This window comes from Lissotriton vulgaris, chromosome 4_1 (assembly GCF_964263255.1).
Source record: "Lissotriton vulgaris chromosome 4_1, aLisVul1.2, whole genome shotgun sequence".
NCBI classification, from domain to species: domain Eukaryota; kingdom Metazoa; phylum Chordata; class Amphibia; order Caudata; family Salamandridae; genus Lissotriton; species Lissotriton vulgaris.
In genome coordinates this window covers 683976532-684003450 of record NC_141691.1, presented here as the reverse complement: position 1 = coordinate 684003450, position 26919 = coordinate 683976532, and the positions used below count along the sequence as shown (strand labels likewise).

General features: G+C 43.2%; 1 protein-coding gene across 4 annotated transcripts in view; it reads left to right on the top strand.

The window, feature by feature from the left end:
- The window catches only part of FIGNL1 (fidgetin like 1), a 51703-nt gene extending 26327 nt beyond the window's left edge, over window positions 1-25376 (top strand). For 3 of the 4 annotated variants that reach the window (XM_086964965.1, XM_086964966.1, XM_086964967.1), the window contains one exon: window positions 22954-25376. In XM_086964965.1, the coding sequence (XP_086821091.1) occupies window positions 22962-25022 (2061 nt within the window). In that variant the 5' untranslated portion in view covers window positions 22954-22961 and the 3' untranslated portion in view covers window positions 25023-25376. Of the gene's footprint in view, window positions 1-10604; window positions 10659-22953 lie in introns of those variants that run through there. The other variant, XM_086964968.1, reaches the window with a different exon arrangement.
- The last annotated feature ends 1543 nt before the right edge of the window (window positions 25377-26919 follow it).

Below are 26919 nucleotides of genomic sequence, written 5' to 3'. Positions count from 1 at the left end.
TAATTTTGTTCTGTACCAACCAGAAAAACGAAGTGAAGTGTATTATGGTTGTTTCCTCTTTATATATATCACACAGGAAGAGGAAGGGACCCATATTTGTAGTTTTTGGTATCATTATTTTTGGTATTGTTTATCTTGGATCGGTAAACTGCAGGTGGCGAACGCTGCCTCATTCAGGGAGGACTGGAATGAGAAAGACATATTGTATTTTAATTGCATTTATATATCGCTTACTACACCTGACGAGGCGTCAAAGCGCTTTTTTAGGTGAGTAGCACGCTACTCCGGAACCCATAAAGGATTTGAGTGGTGGATATTAGTCAGTTATTTGGATTGAGAAGAATAGCAGAGGGATAGTAGAGGGAAAAAGTTTGCATTTTTATAGCATTTGTTACCCCTGATGGGTTGTTGAAGCACTTTTTTTTTGCAAGTAGCATGCTACACTGGAATCTATTAAAGGATTAATGTTGAATTAGTATAGTGAAATATGAAATGTATTTAAGTGGTGGATGATTGTCAGTTATTTGGATTGAGAAGGGTAGCGGAGGGATAGAAGAGGGAACAAAAGTGTTGTATTAATGTAGCGCTTGTTACCCCTAATGGGGTGTTGAAACACTTTCTTGGCGAGTAGCACGCTACTCCGGAATAGTGGTGAATTAGTATAGTGAAATATGAAAGTAATGTGAGTGGTGGATATGTTATTTGGATTGAGAATATGCCACCCTCCAGTGGAAGGGGGCAAAAGCCTCACTCTGGTTGGCTGGGTCCCCCATCTGCAAGATGGTGGGGACTGAGAGTTTTGCTTCACTTTGTCTCCCCCACCTGAGTGGTAGGTTTGGCAAAGGTGGGCACACCTCTCCTCCTAACTTGGTTTTCCCGCAGACTCTCACCCCCTAAGTGGGGGTCAGAACCTGTGGGGACAAGTTGCTGGAAGCAGCAAATGGCTGGAGTAGCTAACAAAGGCGACCCTACGCATCCTGGGTGAGGATGCCTGACACCTCGTCCCAGGATGTGCATCGTTTCAAAACCACAAGAGCGGCAGGCTCTCAGCCAAGGGGTCCAGAAACATGTCTGGTGGTGGCAGCTAGCGAGCAGCCACTTAGACGGAACACTAGACTTAATTTGTTTTTCAGGGGCATCTCTAGGATGCCCTCGGAGTGCATTTTTCATTAAATCCCACACTGCATCAGTGTGGGTTTAATGTGCTGAGAAGTTTGGTACCAAACGTCTGTTTTCATTAAAGGCATTATGGTGCTTTGGAGTTTGTAATGACAAACTCCTAGTACCATATACTCTTGATGGCATTACTGCACTTACAATGTCCAAGAATTGGCTTAGACACTGTAGGGGTACAGGGCTCATGCACCTGTACCCTCTCCACTGGTATAGTGCACCCAGCCAGATGGGTGGTTTACCTATGCGAGGGCTGTGATTTGTAGGCATGGCACACCCCTGTGCCATATGGACTCTTCACTTTGTTCTGCACCGAAACACGCAGCCTGCACTGGAAGTGTATGTGTGTAAAAGTATAGGGCCTCAAAGGGTGGCACAATAAGTCCTGCAGCCCTTAGAGGTCTTCCCAGGTCACAGTGCCCTTGGTACCTAGGGTACATTTTATAAGGGATTTACATGTGGCCAGAGAGTTGCTAATTGGGTTCTGTAACAGTACAGTGTAGGGAAAGAACATAGGCCCTGGGTACCTGGTAGGCAGGAATCCAGGGCACACTCAGTCAAAGAACATCAACAGTTTGGCTAAATGGGGGGGAAACCATGCAAAAAGGGCACTTTGCTACAGATAAGTGTCGACAATCACTTCTGTTCAGTCCGTTTTGCTGCCATTTCAATCTTCGTGTCTGATTTTGACATCCGGGAAGATCCCCTTTTTCTCCATTGTAGGAAGATGGCTCTGTATGTACTATACAAAAAGGTACAGTGTACAGAGTCCAGTGGATCTCCAGAGGTATAGCAGAGGCCAAAGTACATAACACCTTATTCTCCCCTGTGGTAGTGTGGCTGAGCAGGCAGGCCCACCAAAGGTCAGTGCTAAGAATCGGTTGTACACATTCAGGCAAGAAATAATGTCACACATTCAGACTGAATGCAGACCAATTGTTTGTATAAAAAGTTGAATCTCTGTTCTTATTACTATAACCAAGATTTAGTCAGTAGCACGTAAGTGATACTTTCAATACAATAATACTTTTCAAGATACAGTATGCACCGGTTTTGTAGACGCATACAAGGTACTTTGTAGTGGAAGAAAAATGGATTGTAAGCTCTTTAGAATACTTGTGATTACTTTAGATTACGGTGTAGTTACTTTGTAGTTACTTTTCTAGTTTGGTGTGAAACAAACTAATAAGTCTAGGCATCACAGTACATCGGCAGGCAGGTAAACTCTCTTTTGAAGACACAAAGTTACTTTGTTGCAGCACACACAGGGTCAACACTTACATTTTTCAGAGAAAACCTGCTATACAATCCTATGGAGAAAAAAGAAGTCTTAAGTTTGCAGGAAAGTTAAAACATTTTGGTAACTCAGTTTTGGGTTATAGAACAAAGGTTCAATTCAGCTCTCTAGGTGCAGCACCAGCGGCACTAGCGCGGCTGGGTGTAGAGTGCAAAGGTGGTATTGCTAGTCTATGGAGTCTAGGGCACATTGGTTGGAGGCTGCTCAGAGGAAGTTAAAGAGGCCTTGGAGGACAATATTCAGGACTTCAGGTGAATACAAAGGAGGGCCCAAGGCAGTACCAAAACTACACCCCCTGCAGCACAGGAGTGGCCAGGTGCAGGGGCTCTTACAGTGTCAGGCGGCCAATGTTATCCTACGGAGATCGTCTGTTCTGGTTTCAGCTCAGACCAGGAGGTCTCTTCGAGGGACCGAACAACCAGGGGAAGGAATTGAGATGCAAGACTATGTCGGGCATCAGACCTGGTCACCAGGACGCATGGCTAGAGGATGCAGGGTTGTCTTTGGACGTCCTGTTTATGCTCACCGGGGAAGGTCCCGGTCAAGGGGGTTGTCATGAAGAGGCTGCAGGTGTCGACACTAGACCTTGTAGGCAATCCCCCCTCGATGGATTGGAAGTCAGGACCGCTGGGAAACCACTTCAGGACTGGTGGACCCTTTGGACATGGGTATGGGCAGTGGGTGTAGAGGTAAGTCCTAGCGCAGTGGTTCTTGGTCCGTAGGGGCTTGATCTTTTGTGGACAGAGCCGCTGTCCTCTGGAGTCTCAAGTCTTTGTGGAAGCATGGGATAAGTCCTCACCAAGTCTGGAGGTCGCTGATCCTTTTTGGGGCTGTTATTTTCTGCGCTGGGCGATTTGGATCTGCAGGCAGGCTGGTAGGGCTGGGGCCAAGTCAGTTGGGCCTTGACTCATCTCTGCTGCGGTGTTAAGTCGTGCATTCTACAGTCTCCGTTCAGGGCTTCACCCTAAATACTGTATTTAGGATGCATTTTTACGGGACTCAAGGTAGGAGCAAATGGGCTACTGACCTTAGGGGGACAACACCCTTGGTGTGCTCAACCACATGGGGCAGTGGGCACAATCTCTAAACCTGATCGGAGAGTGCCTGCCATATGTCCTAATTTTTCCCGCCTTTGTTCCTACTGAAAAGGGGGGGGGGGAGACGGGAAGTAAGCCTGCTCCCGATAGCAGGAGAGGCTATGGGATCGCATTGCAAAGGCGACAAGACCTTTGAAGCTCCCCTGCCACAGATGGCTGTTCCTGACCTGGGGTGGCGTGAAAGCCTCTGCCCAGGAATGGCTTTGTGTCTGGGCCCAGGGAGTGAAGGCTCCCACCTCACGGGTCCAGAAACTTGTCTTGTGGTGGCAGGCTGGACTTCATCAGTAAGGAACCCACCAGTAGTTGGCTTGGTTCAGGGGTCCACTCTAGAAGGGACCCCTGAGTGCATGGAATATTACATCTGACACTGGAATTAGTGCAGGTTTATTATTCTGCGATGTTTGATTCCAAACATCCCAGGATTCAGTAAAGCCATTATGGTGCTAGGAAACTCTTTAGGACCAATTTCTAGACCATATACTCAGGATGGGTTTCCTGGGCACTTAATATCTAATAATGGCGTTAGATATTATAGGGACCTACCTGCTCATGCAGATAGGTCCTCACATTAGGTACAGTGCACCCTGCCTTAAGGGTGACTTACCTATGCCTCATGCAGTGCTGGGCAGGTATGGCACACAGGGATGTGTAGAACAATGAGAACAGCAGGAAGGCCCACTGGTGCCATGCACTGTTCACTAGGTTTTTATCCAAAAAACCCCGTCTTAAACAAAGTAATCAAAAAATGGATAAGTGTATTCTGTGTATTTGTATCCAATTTTTCCAGGAGTACACTTACATATTAACAAATAGCAATCAAAATGCAGAATGCAAAAAACATAAATTGCTTTTCTCAGTGATACATAACATTAATCATTCTTAATGATGCACATAACGTGATAAGCACAATTGTATAATAGAAGAAATTCTTTGTTCAACTCTTCATCCGTATTTAGTATGCTGCCCGATGCATTTCGGGACAAAGGAGTCCCTTCCTCAAGGGCAAACCTAAAACAAATATTCCCTGATTATTCAAGATGTCATATTCACTCAACAGCTGATAGTTACATTGATTTCGGAAAATGAATGTTCTGAACACACCAAAAATGAACCAATAGGAAAATATATAGGTAGAAAGATCACCAGAGTTGTGCTTCTGTTCAGTGCAAGAGAAACAAGAAATAAAGTATTGTATAGAAAACTTTACTGTGAGGAAAAAAATATTCATCGTGTAACCTGTGTGGCATCTTAGTTGCTGCAACCAAATAAAAACTGACGGCATACACTCACCATTGCATAGAAAATACTTCTGTTATCAAATTGTAATAAAACAGTTATGTTGAAAGAAAACCAAAATGTTAGATTGCTATGAAGTCCAGAGAAAACGAAATGAAATGTGTCGTAAACGCAAGTGATCAGCATGCTATATAGCTCACCTAGATATTAATTGTAATGGGTTCGTAATTGCTGAGACATACACTCGAGTGGTATACCCGATGAGCCTGAAAGCGAATTTGAATATATGAAGACTAGATTGAAAATTGCTTGAGACAGTAACAACACTTTAATCAGACCAGACGATAAACTGCTCATAAGTAGAGGGACAACAGAAACGTCTGTATTATGAACGTAAATCATTTGCATGCTATTTGGCTCACCTCGAATACAGGTGGAGTTGACACGTAGTCGCTAGATAACAGTTAGAATTGTAATGCTACAACCTGAAAAACAATTAAAAACCAGCGGTAACCTCAACCAGTATAAACATGGGCGTCCGCAGAAATTTTTCCAGGGGGGGGCAAATTGTTAACGTCATCACCATCCTCCGACATGATGTGTGCCAGGTGGGGCACAAGAAACTCTGGGGCGCAGAACTAGAATAGACTCAATTAAATGCCAGGAATCCAGGACATATGACTGATCCTGCCACAGACCAACAAACACCACCTGTAGGGAAAACGCTAAACTTTCTGACAAGGTGCTTTATCTCTGTCTGCTAGGTGTGCAGACTTCCGGGTCCTCGATCCAACACCAATCAAGGCTGTCTTCAGCACGATTCGATTTTTATCAGAATACTTAAAAACAGCCTATGATTAAAGCACCAGATTAAATATAGTGTATGCACAGTGTATGTTAGTGATTATTTGTAGCACATATATTCACCAATATTGGCTTCTTGGTGCTAGAATGCATGATAACTTTTATCCAAAGTTAAAGCACAGCGTCACAGTTAGTAATAAATAATGCAGCAATCATACAGGCTAGTGATTCGCCAATGGGTGCTCCCTTTACTAGAATTCCCTGGGCATTGCTAAATTTTACACACATTCAATTAATGTATACAAAATAAAATGTATAGGTCCAAATGTTAGCTATATTTTTTAAAAGAAACTTAGTCCCCCTACGTGTAGTTAATGTCAAACTGACAACGTGCTCACGTTTAGGGATACAATAATGGCCATCTCCCTTATGCGGAAGCCCGGCACCGTAAATGTGTGGCACATGCGGTGCCCGCAGCGGCGGCACATCACAGGTCCAGGGATGCTGAGTCTTACAAAGTGGTTGAAGTGGGGAAAAAAAAGTGGAAACAGTGGGTGGAGAATCAGAGGGCGGGAATAACCCAAGGACTGGATCTGTGGGTGGAGCTAGAGGTGTGGCCAGAATGCGCAGACATCCCACTTTTTTAGTATTTGTTTGGCATTTCACTGCCCAGTTTAATCAACCAATGGATACACATGAATATTTAAGGTTATAATGAGTTATTGACATTAAAATATATTCACAAAGTGGGATATGCTTCTAATCACAGAATGTACCAAATACGATAAAATGTGTAAACACAAGCCATTTGTCTCCGAGCCATGGAGTTTCTGTCATCAGCACTTCTCCCTTTTCCCACAACAGCAGTTCAAACATGAATGGCAAAATATCCTAGTTTGCAAATGTTTTCTCTAAAATTATGGCTCTGCCATATTTGCCTCATAATGCAAGATCTGGTGCATGATCTGACCATTTAAACTAATGAATTGTTTGTAGCTCAAACATATCAAAAGTTAATATAAAATGTGACTTGTGTTGCTGCGGAGTGGATGGCCTATTGTAAAGGTTGATTGGTCACCTTTCTCACTGCTGCGGTTGTATGTTACACTTGTACTAGGCAAAATCTTTCCAGAGACTGTTAGCGTGTGTACACACGTCAAAATAATAAAATGTCTGAAAATATACTGCATTACGCTGCAAACTTTTTTTTAATGCATAATTTAGTCAACACTACAGCATAATGTTGTCATCCTTTGTTGCATAATTAATTCCAGTGGCCCCACAGCAGGCAGCACAGGTTAAAAGTGCTTGTGAATGAAGCAGGGAGACTGTGAAGTTTGCGAACTTAGTTTGGTGTACATGCAAATCCTGCATTGCCAATCCCTGGTGAGTTGCAGCTACTGCTGCTGAAACAAGGCCAATGGGGGTACCTATCGGTGAGGCAGACTGGCCTCAATGGCAGAGCCAGCCATAGAACTGGTGGTGTCCTGTGCATTAATGTTTGCTAGTGCCCCTCAAAGACCACCTCTGCCATGGATTGCCTCACTACCACCCTTTAACTGTGCCCCCCAAGTCTCCATAACCATTGACTCTCCGATGCATTTAATTTGATTTACAGCTCCACCCATACCATTGTAGGGTGTCAGAGCACTTTACATCACACATATTACACAGAGACAATCAAAATGCGTGTAAATCACTGTATAGAAAATGTTATATAAGACTAAGCACTACAAGGTGTAGGAGTCACATGACAACCATACTAGTAGCTGGTATAGTTTTATAGTGATTGGTCTAGAGAAACAAAATACCCGGAATTTAAAACTTAATACCATTGTTGGGGGTTCTCCTTAATAATCAGAATTGATTTCTGTCCAAAAGAACACTTTTTGGGACATAAGAATAATCAAAGACTGGGGGGGGGGGGGGCTGGGGGGGACATAACGCTCTAATTTATACCTTGCAGTTTGTATGCAGCTCTTAGATGACAGTTAATAGCTCACTGTTTCTAAGTTAGTATTTTACCTTATAAACTGCAAGTAACAAAGGGATCTCTGACAAAAGCAGTAGCCCACTGTCCTATTCACATTATGTGCACTTTGTGATCTGCATGGCGCATATTCTTTGCAGCCGGTACACTAACCCTCTGAGCTACCTTGCAATGAGTCAAAACTTCCACTAGACAAAATTCTGATCTCTCTCTAGGAAGAACATTAATCACCAGAGTCGGCATGACATTTTTATTGTTGACAAAAAGTGCTGGAGACCAGGAAGGAGGCAGCAAGTGTTTTTAAAACCATAATATACTTGCAAACATGATGCCTCCACCTAAAGTCAGCACCCGGTGCGGTCACACTGGTTGCACGGCCCTAGAGCTGGCCCTTCTCAAGGGTCCTGTGACCTCAGTGACTGTTGTTCTAGGATGTGCTGCTACATAGGCCTGCCCGCAAGACTGGAGGTGAACTTCAGTATGGATAGTGGTGGACAAGCCTTGAAGGTTAACCTACACTTGTCATGCTAGGGTCCACCTGCTGGTGCGAAGACACCAGGACTTCTAAGGTGTTGCGAAGCCTTCTAAGGTCTAGCATGTGATTGTGCTCTCGCAGGAGAGTGGTCTGGTGGACTGGTTATTAAGGCTGAACCTGGTTCCCAGTTCCAAATTCTGCAGCTCTGACCATAGTGCCACATCCTCTCCCCCACTGAACACTGTATTGCCCCACTGAGAAAAACTCCCACTGTCTTTAACTACAACCCAATTGTTACCTGCTATAAACACCTGGATGCAACTCAATTTAAATTACGCACTAGACAAGAGCAATATGCGGCCTACAAAAAAAAGTAACAACATCCTGGAAAAAGCAAACACTTATAGGGAATGCAAAATTTAGCAAACCATGGGAAATGTAAGCAGGAACAACATGGTTACCTTAATGCTTTTACACTAACTATTCAGAAATCAGGGAGTGCTTTTGCCTGAAAAGTTAAGGACACGACTACAGGGCCCTGAATGGACCCATTTCAATGGCCATTGCTTATATCCTTACAAAACGTAAACAGTATGGTAAAAAGATCACATCCCTGGACGCAGAGCACACATTTTGTTTTCCAATCCACACATTGCAGTACCTCCAGGATTGGTGCTCTAGTTCCAAGTCCAGGGAAAACAAAGACAAGAAAACAAAAATAGCGCTTCACTGGCAAACTCTGTAAAAGTGGCGCTAATGTGTTTCAGTGTAAATAAAATCAGTTTTGCCAGTTTGCTACCAGTCTGTCTTACTTTATTATTTATCTATTTTTCATATTTTAGCCTTTTATTCCGAATGCTGCACTTTGGAATTAAAATGCAACATTTCCAGAAAAAGCGTCTTGGAATTAAAATGCAACATTTCCAGAAAAAGCGTCTCTTTTTTGGATCCATTTCACAGGGAAGCAAATAAAAGAAAGGAGAGGAAAGAGAGTGAAAACCCCGTCTTGAAGTCACGGTTTTCATGGGCGTTCGCAGGGGGGGTAAGTAGGGTCGCTCCAGGGGGGGGGGGGGGCAAGCGCCCCTTCTTGCCCCCCCCCCCCCCCCCCCCCCCCCCCCCTGCGGACGCCCATGAGTATAAAGCAAATCTGCAACACCCGATGGGCAATAGAGAACTATAGACCGGAAACTTACCGACTCAGGTTTCCGTGTAAACCAAGAAGTCCTGATTCGACAACAACTTACTGACGATTTAACGAAAGACGCCAAGGCAGGCGCTAATGAGTTTAAAAAACGGAACGGCACGGGACGCACCTGTGTCATGTGACAATGCGAGAAACAGAAGGTGCACTCTTAGTAGTTTAAACAAGAAATTACAAAATGACGCGAAGTAGAGAAGAAATACAGACTACCAATCTGAATGCAATCTAAGAAATCCCATGCATATGGTAAATGAACAAGCCATGCCCAAAAAGGATACTCGATGATAAGTACACAGATGCAGCAGAAACGTGCACGGTCAGAATGTACGAAGGTAACTGATGTGAGCAGATTTTAGAAGCTTCATCCGCGGTGTATGCCTTTGTTGCCGCCCTGTTGTCAGTCAAATTGGGGATAGAATCAAACGACATCTTATTTATGGGTGGGTGTTACCTTTCTTTGACAGTGATTTTTCCAAGCGACCCAACAGCACAATTGTTAAACATTCTTTCAGACATGCTGAATGAAGCCACTGATCAGACTGGATTACTGAGCAGACTAAAGCGTACCTTCCCATTAAAAAACCAAGAAGACCAAAACTGTACATGATACCCAAGATACAGAAAAATGCTTTGGATACACCATTCCGTCCAATTGTATTAGGCTGCGGGTCAATATTTAACCCTTTGGGCAAGTTTCTGGATTTACCACATGCAACAATTTGTACTGCAGTGGTCTTCATACGTGAAGGACACTACACATTTCCTCAAGAAGTTTGAAGAATTTGGGGGCACGGATGTTTCAGTACTCACACTATGTACAATAGATGTCACTGCACTATATACGTCTATACCACACAAAGCTGGCCTTGAAGCAGTCGAGTGGCATTGCTAAGCACAGAAAATATCGACATGGACAAATTGTTCATTATGAAATTATTGAAATGTGCTTGAACCATAGCTACTTTGAGTGGCAGGGACATTTTTATGCTCAACTTACTGGCACCTCTATGGGCTTTTCTGGAGCCTCTGCATACGCTAATACGTTCATGGCCCTATTTGAATTGGAAACTATCATGATGAACCCGGACTGGTGGCACAATATCAAAATGAATTGCAGATACATTGACAACATTTTTAATCTATGGTCTGACACCAGTACCAAACTCAGGACAATGATTGATGCACTTAATACAGTAGACCCACAGATCCAATTCATAACATCCAGAACTACAGCATTCAGTGTTGTTACTGTCTCAAGGAATTTTCACTGTAGTCTTATACCGATTGAGCTCATCATATATTCATATTTGCTTTCAGGCTCATCGGGTATTCCACTCGAGTGTATGTCTCTCAGCAACTACAAACCCATTACAATTGATATCTAGGTGAGCTATATAGCATGCTGATGACTTGCGTTTACAACACATTTCATTCCTTTTTCTCTTGACTTCATAGCAATCTAACCTTGTGGTTTTCTTACAGCGTAGCTGTTTTATGACTATTTGATAACAGACGTATTTTCTTTGCAATAGTGAGTGTATGCCGTCAGTTTTTATTTGGTTGCAGCAACTAAGGTGCCACACAGGTTTCACGATGAATACTTTTTTCCTCACAGTAAAGTTTTCTATACAATACTTTATTTCTTGTTTCTATTGCACTGAACAGAAGCACAACTCTGGTGATCTTTTTACCTATATCTTTTCCTATTGGTTCATTTTGAGTGTGTTTAGCACATTCATTTTCCGAAATCCATGTAACTATCAGCTGCTGAGTGAATGTGTTCCACTGTTGTATTACTGACATCTTGAATAATCAGGGAATATTTGTTTTAGGTTTTCCCCTGAGGAAGGGACTCCTTTGTCCCGAAATGCATCGGGCAGCATACTAAATACGGATAAAGAGTTGAACAAAGAGGTTCTTGTATTATACAATTGTGCTTATCACGTTATGTACATCATTAAGAATGATTAATGTTATGTATCACTGAGAACAGCAATTTATGTTTTTTGTATTCTGCATTTTGATTGCTATTTGTTAATACATAAGTGTACTCCTGGAAAAATCGAATACAAATATATAGAATACACTTATCCCGTTTTTGATTACTCTGTTTAAGACAGGGTTTTTTTGGATGAAAACCTAGTGAACAGTGCATGGCACCAGTGAGCCTTCCTGCTGTTCTCATTGTTCTACCTATCATGCATCCGTTTTAACGTTGCATACAGTGCCATAGCACCAGCGATTGAATTTTGAAAAATGTCATATTATAGAGTAATTTATAATAGGAGTGCACCTTTTATCAATCTCTTTCCAATAACACAGGGATGTGTGCCATGTCGACTCTTCACTTTTAGCAGCACCACAACACACAGGCTGCAATGACAGTGGCACATGTTTGTGGTGAAAGATCTCTGAGGGTGGCATATTACAAAATTAAGCTCTTACAGTGGGATTTTCCTACTACCCCTCTGCCCTCCTCGCAGGGCCATTATGATACTATGGAGACACAGGTCCACACTTGTAGCACGTTTAAACCGGTCTCTTTTCTACAAACTCGCGAAGCCATTTTGGCTGGCAAATCAGGTGCACCTTCTGACTCTAGTCCCCCGTGGGTTCTCCACCAGATAATTGACGTAGTCAACCCTAGCATAAATGTTATAGTCAATGCCTCACTTAGTTCAGGTATTGTCCCCTCTGATTGGAAAAAAGCAATAGTCAAACCGCTAATGAAAAAACAAAATAAAACTACCACTGACCTCTCTAATCTCCGACCAATATCCCTCCTCCCAGTTTTGGGAAAGATAACAGAACAGATGGTCTACCAAGTGCTGAGCAACTTTGTCGAAATACATAATATTCTACATCCTCAGCAGTCGGGCTTTTGCCCAAGGCACTCAACGGAAACGGCCCTCATCGAACTCACCGACTCAATCAAACTGTTACAGGATGAAGGAAAAAACGCCGTCCTAATATTATTAGATCTAACAGCGGCGTTCAACACCATTTCCCACAAAATATTGATTGAGAGGCTGAGGAATATAGGTATTACAGAGGTGGCCCTGGACTGGATAATTTCCTCTTGTCCGAGAGATCACAGGTCATTTCATTGGGCCTCTTTCTTTCGACTGAAAAAAAAGGTTACATCTGGAGTTCCGCAAGGCTCTATTTTGAGTCCATTGCTATTCAATGTTTATATGATGCCCCTCATTACCCTTATTGAGTCATACGGGATACTTGTAACATCGTACACCGATGATACACAATTGATTGTATCCATAGACAAGAACTCCACTAAAGCGGAACAGAACTTTCAGAACTGCCTGACTGATGTTTTTTTGTGGATGGATAATAATCATTTGAAATGCAACGCCAATAAGACAGAAATTCTACCCATGGGTAAAAATGTCAATTTTAGCCCAAGTAAATGGTGGCCAGAGGATTCCCCTGCGCCGCCCCACTCAGTGGCAGTAGCTAGAAATCTGGGGGTACTCTTCGATTCCGAACTCTCCTTCGACCATCATGTGAGGAATGTGGCAGGAAGCTGCTTTAGTATTATAAAATCTCTAAAGAAATTCTTTGACTTCCTTCCCACTGATTCAAGAAAGGCGGTGGCAGTAGCCCTCATACTTTCCTGTCTGGATTATTGTAACAGCCTGATAAATGGGGTAAAAAAGGCCACGTTAAAAAAAACTGCAGAGCGTGCAACATGCGGCGGCTAGATTGGTGCTTAAATTACCCAGAAAATCTAATGCATCCACAGCCCTTAGGACTTTGCATTGGCTGCCCCTGCAGAAAAGGTCAGTCAGTCAAACAAAACTTTATTTGATTTGTTAAAACCTTAAAAGTACATTCCACATTCCGTGGATAAGAGAAAGGACAACAGCAAAACATGGTAATATTCAACAAGAAAAAGAGCAGCAGCATAACAAGATAATATTAAAACCACAATTACACCTCAAGATACTTGAAGTTAACTTCTCTTGTTCCTTTTAAAACGGAGTATTATAACATTTATTTGTTAAAATCGCTAAAATTTCCTATATATACCTTCTTCAGAATGCAGTTTTTACTACTATTGTCCCTTAGTATCTCTACCTTTATTCAGGGATAAGGGCTACACTATACATGTTCTTCTGCGCATTTGAGGAACCACCTAACTTTATTCATATATTTCCCCAACGCGCAGGCTATATCTAAAGTCTCCATTTCCACCAAAAGAGTGGCAGCTTGCATTCTGTGCGTAATCTTATATTTTTTAAAAATCGGACATAAAAACTCCTTTCGAAAGTCTAAAAATCTCGTACAATCTAATAAAATGTGTGACATATCACAGGTGGTTCCTAAAGTGCAAGTGCATTTCCCATTACTTCCTATCATTAAATTTCGAACTCCGTTATTTGCATAGCATGGGTTTATGCCAATTCGCATTTTCAGGACTTCTCGCCTCAGACTATGGCTGGGTAACCGGTCCACGTAAGGGAAGTGTTGACTGCTCTCCCAAGCCACTTTCATGTGTGCTACCGAGGTCTTTTGAGCAAGGTATTCCCGGTCATAACTACGGGACATATTGACCCCCTGAGTCTTTAATTCTTTTTTCCCAAATATTATGGGGTCTTGCGGCAAACATACCTTCAAATCTAGCACCCCATAAGCCTTGCTTATTGAGGCTCTTACCTCTTTTGCCCAGGGGAGCTCACTATTGATAATTTCCTCCTTAGCCCATTGGGAGATTTTAGCAATTTCCCCTACTCCCAACCGCTGCCAGAAGCGTAAAGGCTCATACAAACTGTAATAGCCCAGGAGGTTATTCCCAGCTCCAGTCGTGCTGCCTGCACCATAGAGGATTTTGGCAGAGCGAATAAGCTTTTTAATATGTTTCCCTCTTCACTATCCCAGGAGGTCTTGCCACTGAGATAAATAACCTCGGCTCCATACAGAAATTGTGGGGGGACCATTGCTTGATAAGCTTTTAAGACCGGTCTATCTGACCTTTCACCATAGGTGTTATTAAAGCTTTTTAGGCCTTTGACCGATGCCAGTGCCCTTATTTTTAATGCTTGCAGGTGTGTATGCCATTTCAGGTTACCTGAGAACCACATTCCCAAATATCTATAGTTGGTCACCCTCTCAAGCAAGGTTGTGCCAAGATACCACGAGAACTTCACTTTCCTTCTCCCAAAACATACTATTTTGGTTTTATCCATATTTACCACTAGTTTTTTACTTGTACAGTAATCTTTAAACCTATTGAGTTTTCTCTGGAGGCCTATCTCCGTTTGATCCATTATTACTAGGTCATCGGCATAAAGGAGGCACGATATGTGCCTTCCTCCCAACTTCGGGTTCGCCCCTCTGACATCTCTTAATACTTGGGGTAGGTCAGCTAAAAACAGGGCGAACAGCAGGGGGGCTAGAATGCACCCCTGTCTTAAGTCGTTTCCAATAGGGATTCTCCTGGTCAGTCCTCCATCCCTGTCCAATATTATCTGTGCCCAATTTTCTGCATGTAATGCTTGGACAAGGGCCAGCAGGTCATCCTGTAGTTCATACCCTGTTAGTGTTGACCACAGCTGATCCCTGTCCACAAGATCAAAGGCTGCACGGAAGTCAACGAAACAGCAGAATAGATTACTCCTCTGATCAATTGACTTCCGTGCGATGGACCACAGAGCAAAACAATGGTCAATCGTTGAGTGGCCTTCTTTGAACCCCCCCTGCTCTGGGGGTATTATCTGTTTGTCTTCCACCCACTCCTGTAGAATCCCTAGGATTACCTTAGAAAAAACCTTTTCGCCTATATCCAAGAGGTTTATTAAGCGGTAATTTTTAGGGGTGTTTACATCACCTTTTTTATGGATTGGCCTAACAATAGCCCCTTTCCAATTTGCAGGGAATTCACCTGAATTTAGGATCCATAAAAACATATTTGAAAGGAACTCTGCCCACCATTCTATGTTTGTTTTTATTATGACAGCTGGCAGGTTGTCAGGGCCGGCTGCCCGTGTTAGGTTTAGTCTAGATATTATGGTTCTAATTTGATCTGGGAGAAAATGGGTTTTTAATTCTTCACTTATTCCTGGCCAGGCATTTACCATTATTCCCTCCCTCATTGGCCATTTCCCGTAAATTTCCTCTAGATAGGCCAGCCACTTGTCCTCTGGTACTGCGCACTGCATGGTCCCTTGTGCTTTCCCCATACAGTCCTGTATTAGCCTCCAAAAGCCTTTCACATTTTTGTCTTCAATTGTCACGAGTAAATTATCCCAACATTTGTCCTTAAAACACCTTTTTTTATCTCTAATAACTGACTTATATTTTAGCTTCATTTTTTGAGATCTGATACCACTTCCTCACTATAGTTACCTCTGAGTCGTCTTTCTTGTTTCCTAATACCGGCCTTTAATTTCCGGCATTCGGCATCAAACCAGTGTTTGTTATTATTAGGGTATAATGTCGCATTATTTACTGGTTTTTGGTTATTGCACTTTAACTTAATCCGGAGGCATTCCACCAATTGCCTTATTATGCCCTCGTACCAGGCTATACTTCCTTCTGGTACAAGGTTACCCAAATTCACAGTTAGCTGATATGCACTTAGTTTCTGTATATATTCCTCGGTGATTCGTGTTGTTAACCGCTTGGGGTATTCTACATCTACTGATAACACTTTTTGTCTTTGCGGGTGGCTATTTACCTGAAGTTCAACCTGCAGTGGATAGTGATCACTACCCTCCACCCCCAAAATTTCGAACTGCTTGATAAGGTGGAAATGCCAGGCCTGTATGAATACATAGTCTATGGGGCACATTTGTTGCCCTACCTTAAAGGTACGCTTCGCAGGCCTGTCTGCTTCCTTTCTACCGTTGGTACATAGAAATCCCATAACCCCCAACAGTTGCCCGAGCTTATCATCTTTACTTGAGGTTTCACAGCTGGGGAATTGTGCCTGCTCTATTTTATATGCATCCAACAAGTCCTTCAACCAAGAATCCATTGAGGATTCAATTTATGGTTGAAGTCTCCCAATATTACGAGCACATCCTTTGGAAACCGGTTACACACCCCATCTAGGTCAGTTTTTAAGTGTTCCAAGTCTGCCTTATTTACTTTCCCTTTCTGAATATATACATTTATAATGCATAGGCTTTCATTTGCAGAAAAGGATTTTGTTCAGAATCATGTTGACCACCTTCCGTGCTCTCAGTAACATGGGCCCAAGGTATCTTTCAAGATGATACACTCGCTATAATCCCACCAGAGTGTTGAGATCAGTAGGTTGTAACCTAATTAACATCCCCAAATTCCATTACAAAACTAAGGGTGGGAAGACCCTTACTGTCTTGGCCTCCAAAGCTTGGAATGCCATGCCTAAAGAACTCTGACTCCTGGATAGAGAGTTTTTTTAGGAGACAGTTAAAAACTTGGATTTTCAATTTACCTGATGCCTATGTAATGGCCGCAATCTAGCTCTCACGAATGTTGTCTTAGTCCTCCTTCAGCGCCAGGATGCCCCTTTCGTAGCGACAGTTCGCGCTATAGAAATACCGCATACAAATGCTGCCGCCTTCTGAGGCCTTTTCCTGGCTCCATTCCCTTGGTACCATAGGTACCCCTTACAAGGGACTTAAAGGTAGGTCAGTGTTGTGCCAATTGTGGAAACAATGGTACAGGTTAAGGAAAGAACACAGGCCCGGGAGCCTGATAGGCAGGGACTCAGGGCACACTCAGTCAAATTGGATTAGGTATCTGGCAAAAATGGGCTACCCTGCAGAAAGGGCACTTTCCTACATCCAGTTCCTCCTCATAGAAGAACAACTCCTGTTCCTCTTATTGTGGTTCAGAGTAATTGGTGGACAGAGCTTGCCATGTTCGCCTTCCTCCTCTATCCTTTCTCCTGGTGGCTTCGAAGGGATTTTAAATTCCTTAATGGAAGCATCATAATCTTTGTCTGCAGGATCAATGCCATTTCAGTCTCGAGCCTTCTCTTTTTTTCTTGATTTAGAGGGGCTGCTCTTCAGTGCTGATAGGCTTCTATGCCTTTTTCTTCAGGTGCGGTACCTCCGCCTCTCCTCTCCTCTCGATCGCTTTTCAGTGTCGAAGCCTTCACCAAGGGGCGACCTTTATCAGTGTCCTTTTTTTGGGACCAGCAGGGATCTTCTTTACTTTTTGACCTTCTTTCTGTCGCTGAGTGTTTCTTCGCCGAGGCAGTTTTATGTGAATTTGAGTCTGAAGTCTTCAGCTCAAGCCCAGATAGTTTTTTCAACGTTATCTGTTGTTTAAGGTTCGCTTTCCCTGGATTAATTTGTCTCCTGTTTTGCCTTGCACCTCACCTTCAGAGCCTCGTGTCTGGGCCAGTTCTGCCTGCTCAACGTTGTCCTCCTACTCACTCGACAGGCTGAGGTCCCTCAGCAACACGCTCCCATTTCTCTACACCTGCATGTTTGTCTGGTGTTCACTACTCTGACTCTTCCTCTCTCTCAAGGTTTTGGGTCTAAACTCTGTGCATGCTTCACAACTTGCGTAGTTGTCCTCTGGCAGGCAGAAGTTACAGACCTCATTCGGTGGCACTTGGGGCAGAACCTGACAGGAATGTTCTCCCTTTCTCTTGGTGGCTCTCTCCCCCTTCCGTACATTCTCCAAGCGCGAAGTCAATGACTTACATGGTCCAATTCTTTCAGTGATCCCAGGCCTCTTTTCAACGATTTTCAGTGGCCTTCGGTTTTCACACCTGTGATGTTTATTTCCCACCTTCCTTTGACGATCTGATGTATTATTTTTGGTGATTCCATCAGCGTCCATAGAAATTCAGCTATTGTTTCTAGGCTCAATGGCGTAAAAAATAACCTGAAAATGGCGACTATGCAAAGGGTCTTTCGAGACGCATGTCTGACATCACAAGAAGACGGACATTGCACAATATGGCTACAGACGATGCCTAGTGACCAACAAAAAAAAAGAACCAACAAGGAGTTTCTGAACCTAACCAAGAGATGTTCAGATAATGGTTAGCATGCGAATCCAGAAAAGGATTCATGCTGCAAAACAATATTGACTCTTTGGAAAGCAAACTGGTGCATCAACCAGAACGAAAAAAATGCTTAGAAAAATGCCACAATACAAAACAAAACCAACAAAGTTCACCATTACTGAACTGACATTGCTACCCATCTAATAAGCATTTACTATAATAAGTCACTATATTAAGTCAGTGACATGTTATCAGTCAAGAAAAAAGCTTGAAGAATCATATCTTGCATCAGTTTTGGATCACTCAGGCCTCAGATGAGCATCATTCCAAAAACAGCAATGAAAAGAGAACGAACATAGCAGTGTACTTAACTTTAAGAGAAACTAGAGGTGTGCTCCTCAGAAACTTAAAAACAATGTCAAAATGTTTCACCTAGTAACCTGAGAAACTAAATACTTGAATTCCTAACAGATCTAGAACAGCTCTTATCCCTTTGTTCGCGCTCCTATCCCTATGTTCTCGTTATCTACAGTTATCTTTGTGAAGGGATTTCTTTGCCTGCCTTGCTACTGACTGCTTTACTCTAATGGGGCTCGTGGAGAAAATGCAACATTATATTTTTCTGTTAGGGCCCAAGCTTTCCTTTTCATTTCCTGTGGCCACTACTGCAGCATAGTCTAAAATGCCAGTGTGAGATAATGGAGTTCTATTGCTGTACCCCACACTTTTTGCCTGGAATCTGGTGCAACATCGACTTTGTGTGCTGGGTCCCTTCTAATCAGGCCTCATGCACCAGCGTTCTTTTCCTAAAACTGCATCTTGTTTGACACCACTTCAGCTACCCCGTAAGTACCTAGGAAATGGTACCTCTGGTACCTAGGGCATTGGAACCAAAGAAGGTACTCTAAGGCTGCAGCACCAATTGGGCCACCAAAGGGACCCTTTACCCAGGTCATGCAAACTAACACTGCAGCCTCAAGCCAAAAGTGTAGAGAAAAACGACAAAATTGACATGGAACACTGCCCTCTGTGCGATGCCAAGCATCACTGCCTCAGGTGTATGTAATACAGAAAAAAGGGTCCCAACAACAATTGCATATAAGACCCAAATTTCTAAGAATAAGAATACGTATAACAAAATATGAGCAACTTGTTATGTAATCCCAAGTGTCAACATAGTCATTGCAGTTTATCATCAAACGACAATAGTGCCCCTAAAGGTGAAGGCGTGCAAGTGAAAATGGTATTTGTGCAACGTTCTCAAAGTTGTGACAAAAAGGCAAAATCCATCAAATCACAGTATAAATTTCATCCCGGCTTTCAAAGAGCCGACGAGTACCGGAACAACCAATGTTCAATAAATCACAAATAACCATGCCAAACGCATTGCAAGTAATGTCCACAGTTAGCAGATGACGCTGGCTGGTTTTGATGTGGGATAAAGTCGACGTTTCAACCCCAAGGATGTAGGTATGGATGTGACCTTAAAGCGGGGTCTTCCTCAGGACAGGGTGAAGTGTAGAGTGGGGGTGGTGGCAGGGGCCAGGCTTATGAATGAAGAGTAAACTCCTAGTGTCAACGAGGCCGAAGCTATCTGGCCATCAGATCTGTGCAATTCGTTGAGATTAATGTATAAAGCTAATACCGAGTCGTAATTGTCAAAGGCATCCTTAATTCAGCCGCGTCCGCGGTCTGTGATGCCTGAAGAGGGAGCGCCTCCGGCTTGTGAGGGGGTTCCGTGTGGCTGCCGCGTGAATCAACAAGTATCACGCTTGCTGCTTGGCATGAGGTAGGCTTGCACACTGGGTGATCCTTACCGCGACACCTCCCTCTTAACCTAGTAGACTCTAATTGTAGACGAGGGACTCGCTCCTGGTCATTTTTTACTATACAACTCTACCCTTGGGGCACTAGATGCACACTGGGGAAGCATGCAACAGGAACACACAATACTTCTCACAATTCAATATCTTCACGTTATGGAAATGGGATGTCATCTGAGACACTGGCTTGCTGATTCTCTTTGCACACAATGCTTTTTCACTTGCCCTTTTTCATCAGAATTGGGAGATGGACCTGAGTCGCCTTTGTGCTGATAAGGGCTTGTCCAGCATAATACCCGTTTCCATCTTTTCGAGTGTTCTATACTTCTCACCCCTGACAAGATAAACCACTACTATTATCACACTGATGCTGTTTGTCCCTGCTCTGCCTGATGCTGATCTTATACACATGTTCTGGCGTCTGCCCGTCCCTTCACTGTTATTGGTTGGGTGTTACGCACATTTGACTAACTGTACAGGTCTGCTTGCTAAGCTTTCGCTTCAGAGATCAACACAAAGCCACCACCTGGTTTATTGATTTAGGGTTCTTCCTGGCCAAGTGTTGGATCACCCATAAATGGAAGTTGTTTTGCCTCTGGCGATCACTGCCTGGCAACACTTAAAGGTGGACTGGGCTCCTGCAGACCGAACTGCCCTTCATAGGGAAGACGCGAGGGGTTTGCAAAAATGCTCAATTGAGGCAAGTTGGGAGGCCATTGTGGCCGACTTCTAGATTACATGGAGCTGAATCACCCAGAGAGGACTAAGACTCTTGAGGGTGCAGGGACCTCTCCGGTTGCCAGTCCCCCACTGGACACACTTGTTGCTTCACCCTGACTGCATTCCTCCCCCCTCTCACCATTATTTGTGATCTTGTACGTCGTTACTCTGCACTAATACTTATTCTATTCCTCCTGAAATGTCATGGTGGGTTTCTGTTATTGTTTTTCATACCGTGTTCATTGAATCTTTAGTTCCTCGTCCTGATAAATTTCTGTTGTCACGCTCGAGAACAAATATTTGACATAAATGTGTTGTGAATGACTGTATTCTTTAAATATGCACTAAACTGTAAATTCACTTAGCTTGATCACACTTCAAGTAAGTTTTTTTTCTTTGACAGCTTGTATTACCTTTCATGGGAAAACATTAAAACACTTCAGTCGATGCTCCCTGGTCATCACTTCTCTCTTCCTTCATATTGCGTACCTTTGTCGACATAGTAAAAGAAGTGGCTATTTTGGCTTCTACGTGCTGAGCATTTCCTATATGGGCGCGGAGTGCCAAAATTCTGTCAATATTGGAGACAGACTCCCAAATACCAAGTGGCAGTCCTTTGGGTGAATACAAAAGTCGACTGACATCAAGTAAAGCAATGGCAAATCCTGTGAGCTGGCCGAGAATGTAAATGGCTAAGCAAACAAAACCTGGATGAGACGGGTCCAACCCAGTTCATTTATAGTATGTATTATGTTTTATGTATTATGCCCTAAAGCTCTGGCTAGACCGCTAAAACAATTGTTAGCCCCAAACAAAAAGTAGTCAAATGCATTAGGTCAGCGTTTGTGAGACTCCGATTTAGACCTTACTTGCCATTGCCTCAAAGGGTGTGCCTAAACTTAATTCCTTAAAGAAGAAACCTTGACTAGATGGGGTAGCAACAGGACAAAAACAATAAATCTGTGGGAAATAGCTGACCACATCAGCAACTTTATCTTGGGTATTTGAATGTGGAGAATGCTCAGATGAAGAGAACTAGCTATGCCTTTGCATGCTGAAGTAATAGTGGCCATAAACAGAAGACTGGAGAATTGAAATATGTCGCCTCAAGCGACAAATGTGTGTATATACCCCCATTCCTTTAACTGTATTTATAGCCCTGGCCTGTAAAATGGAGCTTCTAATTGACTGGTATGAAAGGGGCAAATATTTTTGGTGATTTTGTTACTCTTGTTTTAAGAGAGCACTTTTTTCCATCTTCTTGTCCCTATCACCTTACATGCACTCCCGCAACTGATTTCTACATTATTTTCGAAGCTTCTTGAAGCCTTCTTAAAGCACTGAATAGGTTGAAAAAATACAATTGTAGACTGAACTATATGTAAATTGAAATGTAAATTGATACTTGTATAGCGCACTACTCACCCGCAAGGGTCTCAAGGCGCTTGTACGAATACCGCTGTGGAACCCATCCTGGCTTTCCCTGTGAGGCGTCCACTCCTGGGCACCCCCCAAGGTGGAGGCCAGGCATCCGTAGCGTTGTGGGGGCCGTTGTGGAGATTAAGCAAGCTATTGCCCAGAGTTGCAGAGTGGGACTCCATGATTGGAATAGGCACCGAGGGGAGAATTATCAGGTCCGTGGAATTTTGAGCCCAAGACCCGCCGAGGCGGGGAATTGAACCCTGGTCCTGGGCTAGACCTCTGCATCAGGGTCTGCCGCTCTAATCATTGAGCCACACTTCTCCATATGAGGAAGATCCATTGAGTTGGAAAGGATGTTGCATCTTTTATGTTGGCAGTGTAACAAGTGTTGACTAACAACTAACATAAATGCAAACCAAGTACAGTCACGTTTCTCTGAAATATGAAGTGAATTTACTTTTGTTTGTCCAGATTTGTTGTTGAGTTGTTTTAAGTTCCATTCATCTGAAATGGGTGGCTACTAAAAATGTGGTTTTGTACTTAAACAATTTGACATAGGCTAAATCAGCTTCGTTGGCAAGTAGTCTGGGCAACAGATGAAACTGTTTATTTTCCTAAAATAATTATATTGTTCTTTCTTGAGGTCTGCTGCTAAAAGAAAACCGGTTATAACCTTTCTTTTTTGTTGTTTAAATGAAAAAATCCTACGTCCTTCTGAGAGACTTTCTTTTTTGTCTTTTATTGCAGTTTACAGAATGCAGATTCCGGACCCCAACTCAGCACACCTTAGCGAGTGGCAAAAACATTATTTTGATCTTGCTTCTGGCAACTGTTCACCTTATGAGAAGGCAGACGCATATCGTGCTCAAATCTCTCTGCTTCAATATGCAGTTGCAAACTCTGAGATCTCGGAGGTCTCTGCAGGCATGTTGTTTAAGAAATATTCAGAGAAATATTCTGCAATTATTGACTCTGACAATGCGGAGACTGGCTTAAATAACTATGCCGACAGTGTGCTGGCTCTGGTAAAATGCCCACGAAATGACAGCGACAAGTGGCAGTCCTCCTTGACAGCTAGTAATATTCATGAATTAAAGAGCGTGCAGAAAATGATGCATGATGCCAAAAGCAGCAGAGACGCGCTGCTGTCTGCAGTAGAGGCAGCTCGTAAGGAGAGCAGTGCCTGTGGTATTCCAGGTCTTCAAGGACATGATGAGAACAGCGGTGCAAGCACTGAGCACCAGACTACCTCGCTTAAAAACCAGAGACCAGATAACTCGGATGCAATGTCTACTTCCAAAACGATTAAAAATAATGAGCTTCCTACAGAGACTAAGCCTAAATCTGATAGTCCCATGTTGCCTGTGCCCCTAGTTGGGCAGCCTGGAAGCAAAGGATCTGGCACAGGCTCTACATTTGGAAATAAGGATGTTGCCAGTCATTGTTCCAGTATGCAAGCAGGGCGTTTTACCTTTGGGCAGAATCTTCCTTCTTCAAGTCCGCAATCTCCGGCTAGAGGAGTTTTCAAATCTGTAAAGAGGAAAGAATTTTTCATTTCCTATGAAGATAGCAATGAAGCAGGTCCCAGCCATAGACTATCCAGTAATTCTGAAGTTAAACATTTCAGCGGCAATGGAAATCAAGATGAAGAAAGTCGTCTTGGAAGTTTCAAAACTGCAAAAGAGCAACTCTGGGTAGATCAGCAGAAAAAAAATAACCATGCTCAGCGTACTTCTTCTTGTCCGTTATACAGTGGAGCCAAAAAATCTTTGGGTGCGGCGCGATCTCGGGGATTATATGGAAAGTTTGTACTCCCTGTATCTAAACAAGATGCAGTGGATAGCTATGGAACAATGCAAAGCAAGCCTCGTGAGGCAGGGTCCTCTGGACAGGAGTTCCCTGTGGATGAGCGTTTGAAGAACATAGAGCCGAAGATGATAGGGCTCATACAGAGTGAAATCATGGATCACGGATCCCCAGTAAACTGGGATGACATTGCAGGTCTTGAATTTGCTAAGGCAACTATCAAAGAGATTGTAGTTTGGCCAATGTTGAGGCCAGATATCTTCACAGGGTTGCGAGGCCCCCCAAAAGGGATTCTTCTGTTTGGACCACCTGGGACTGGAAAAACTCTTATAGGGAAATGTATTGCATGTCAGTCTGGGGCAACCTTCTTTAGCATAAGTGCGTCTTCTTTGACATCAAAATGGGTTGGAGAGGGGGAAAAGATGGTGCGTGCTCTTTTTGCAGTGGCGCGATGTAACCAGCCTGCAGTGATCTTTATTGATGAAATTGATTCTCTGTTGTCTCAGAGAGGGGAGGGAGAGCATGAATCTTCGAGGAGAATAAAAACTGAGTTTTTGGTTCAGTTGGATGGTGCTACAACCTCATCAGAGGACCGCATTCTTGTGGTAGGAGCTACAAACAGACCACAAGAAATTGACGAGGCTGCTCGAAGAAGATTAGAGAAACGACTGTACATACCTTTACCTGAACCTTCAGCAAGGAAGCAAATGGTAGCTAATCTAATGTCAAAGGAGAACTGCTGTCTGACTTTGGATGAAGTTGAACTTGTGGTCAAACAAGCTGAAGGATTTTCTGGAGCAGACATGACACAACTTTGCAGAGAAGCTTCCCTCGGTCCCATACGTAGCTTACAAGACATAGACATTTCAACTATCACATCTGATCAAGTGCGACCGATCGCATATGTTGATTTTAAAAACGCTTTGCAAACTGTACGACCCAGTGTGTCTGCAAAAGACTTGGAACTATATGAAAATTGGAACAAAATGTTTGGTTGTGGTAGAGGATAGCCTTAGAAGCAAGGCATCTTGCAATATTGCTGCATGTGTATGAGCTCTTCAAACTTGGAACTCTTAATCTCTCAGCTTTTGTTATGCTATTTGTACTGTTTGGTATCATGGGAAATCAATGTTTGTTTGCAATTGGGTTTTCTGTTGAGGATGCAACAGGATGTTGGGCATCTGAAGTTGTTTAATTATGGGCATAGTTGTTTTTAATTGCCAACATTTCTGAGGTGTACTTGAAATCTTAGGGTATAGCCATAATGCCGTAAAGTGCCTTGTGATATGTGTAACAAAGGTGGAGATTTTTTTATATACTGAAGGTTTATAATTCAATAAAAATGAACAACTTTACTTAATGCATGTTGGTGTCCTGTAATGCTCATTTTTATAGATCGCTAACAGTGCCAATAAGTATTTCTCTCTCCACTCTATTATCAATGCGAAATGTCTTTCTCCCTGGAGTAATGGTGACGAAAATAACAAGCATTTGCAATGCAATAGGTCTCGCATTATTCAAGTTTGAGCTATTGGTGTTGCATTCTTTAGCAATGCCAATAGCTCAAACTTTAATGAAAAGGTAGTCACTGACATGGCACCACCAAGTTGTTGGTTATCCTGTCAGAGCTATTATGGCCATCATCAGGCCTATGGCATTATGAAGCCGGTCATATATAACCCCTGGTATGTCGTTCTGATGGCCATTTCCATGTTTTCAAAATGCTGCTGGACATCATGGACATCATCCTTTAGAAGATCGTGTGCTGTTTGTCACCCATCCAGAGTTTTAGGACATTACTTTTATTGTTCATGTGAGATATTGGTCTCACCTCCTACAGCTTTACTGTGATTTAAGTCACTCATTGTGGATTCTGTTATTACTGTGCTGTTGCATACCTGCCTCTATGGTGTTGCTGTGCTATCTGTTCATACTACCATGATCCACATGCACGGTTAGTGATCAGACTGCCAGTAATCACTCTGCTCCTCCATGCAGTTTCGGCACAGTGGGCTTTCCCAAGTGCTGCTGATGAACGTACTATATTAATGTACTGTTTTCAAGGAGAAACTGCTATTGTGCTATCAGTCAATCCCTCAAAGTTGTTACTGTGCACTTGGTAACGCCAACCTGGTGGTACTGTGATGCTATTCTCTCCCGCCCAGATCACTATGCCCATGGTCACTTTCCTACATTGACCCTGTGTTGTATGTCACTCACTTACAGACAGGGACCCTACCTTTTTGGTCATGTCAGGATGTAGTGTTGGGCACTTCTCAAAGCGTTCTAATGTTTGGTTCTCCACATATTGCTACTGTATTACAAGGCAGCTCCACAGTGATATGGTGATGATGAACACTTACTATAGGTGTTAAAGTGTTGAATGGCCAGCCAATGTGCCCCTCTGTGGTCACTCCACGTTATACCCCTGTGCTGTTCAGCCACAATAATGTTGTCAGCCATTTCGTTGGCCTCCCTACATTGTACAATGGAGTCAGCCACTCAACTATGTGTTTAAGTCCTTAGTATATCTGCTCCTTATCACTGAGTTGAATGCCACTACCCTAGTGTGTAACTGTGCTACTTTCCCGTAAAGTTACTATGTGGTTTACTCAACAAGGTATCCGCAGTGTTTATCGCCACCATAGAGCCATTTTATTGTTCACGCCCCCCCTTTTCCAGACTCCACGCTGTTGGTCATACAAACAATGTGTAAAAGTGCACAAAGGCACCCACACTGAACTGTTGTGCTCTTTATCACTAAAGTAACAATGCAGTTTGTGTTTACTATTCCACTTTTATGCCCCCGTGCTGCTGATCACCCGAAATTGCTCAGCACCCCTACTCACGTCAAGCACCCGTGAGGTTGACTACTTCCATCCCTGGTACACCCGTGCTGCTGGTAAT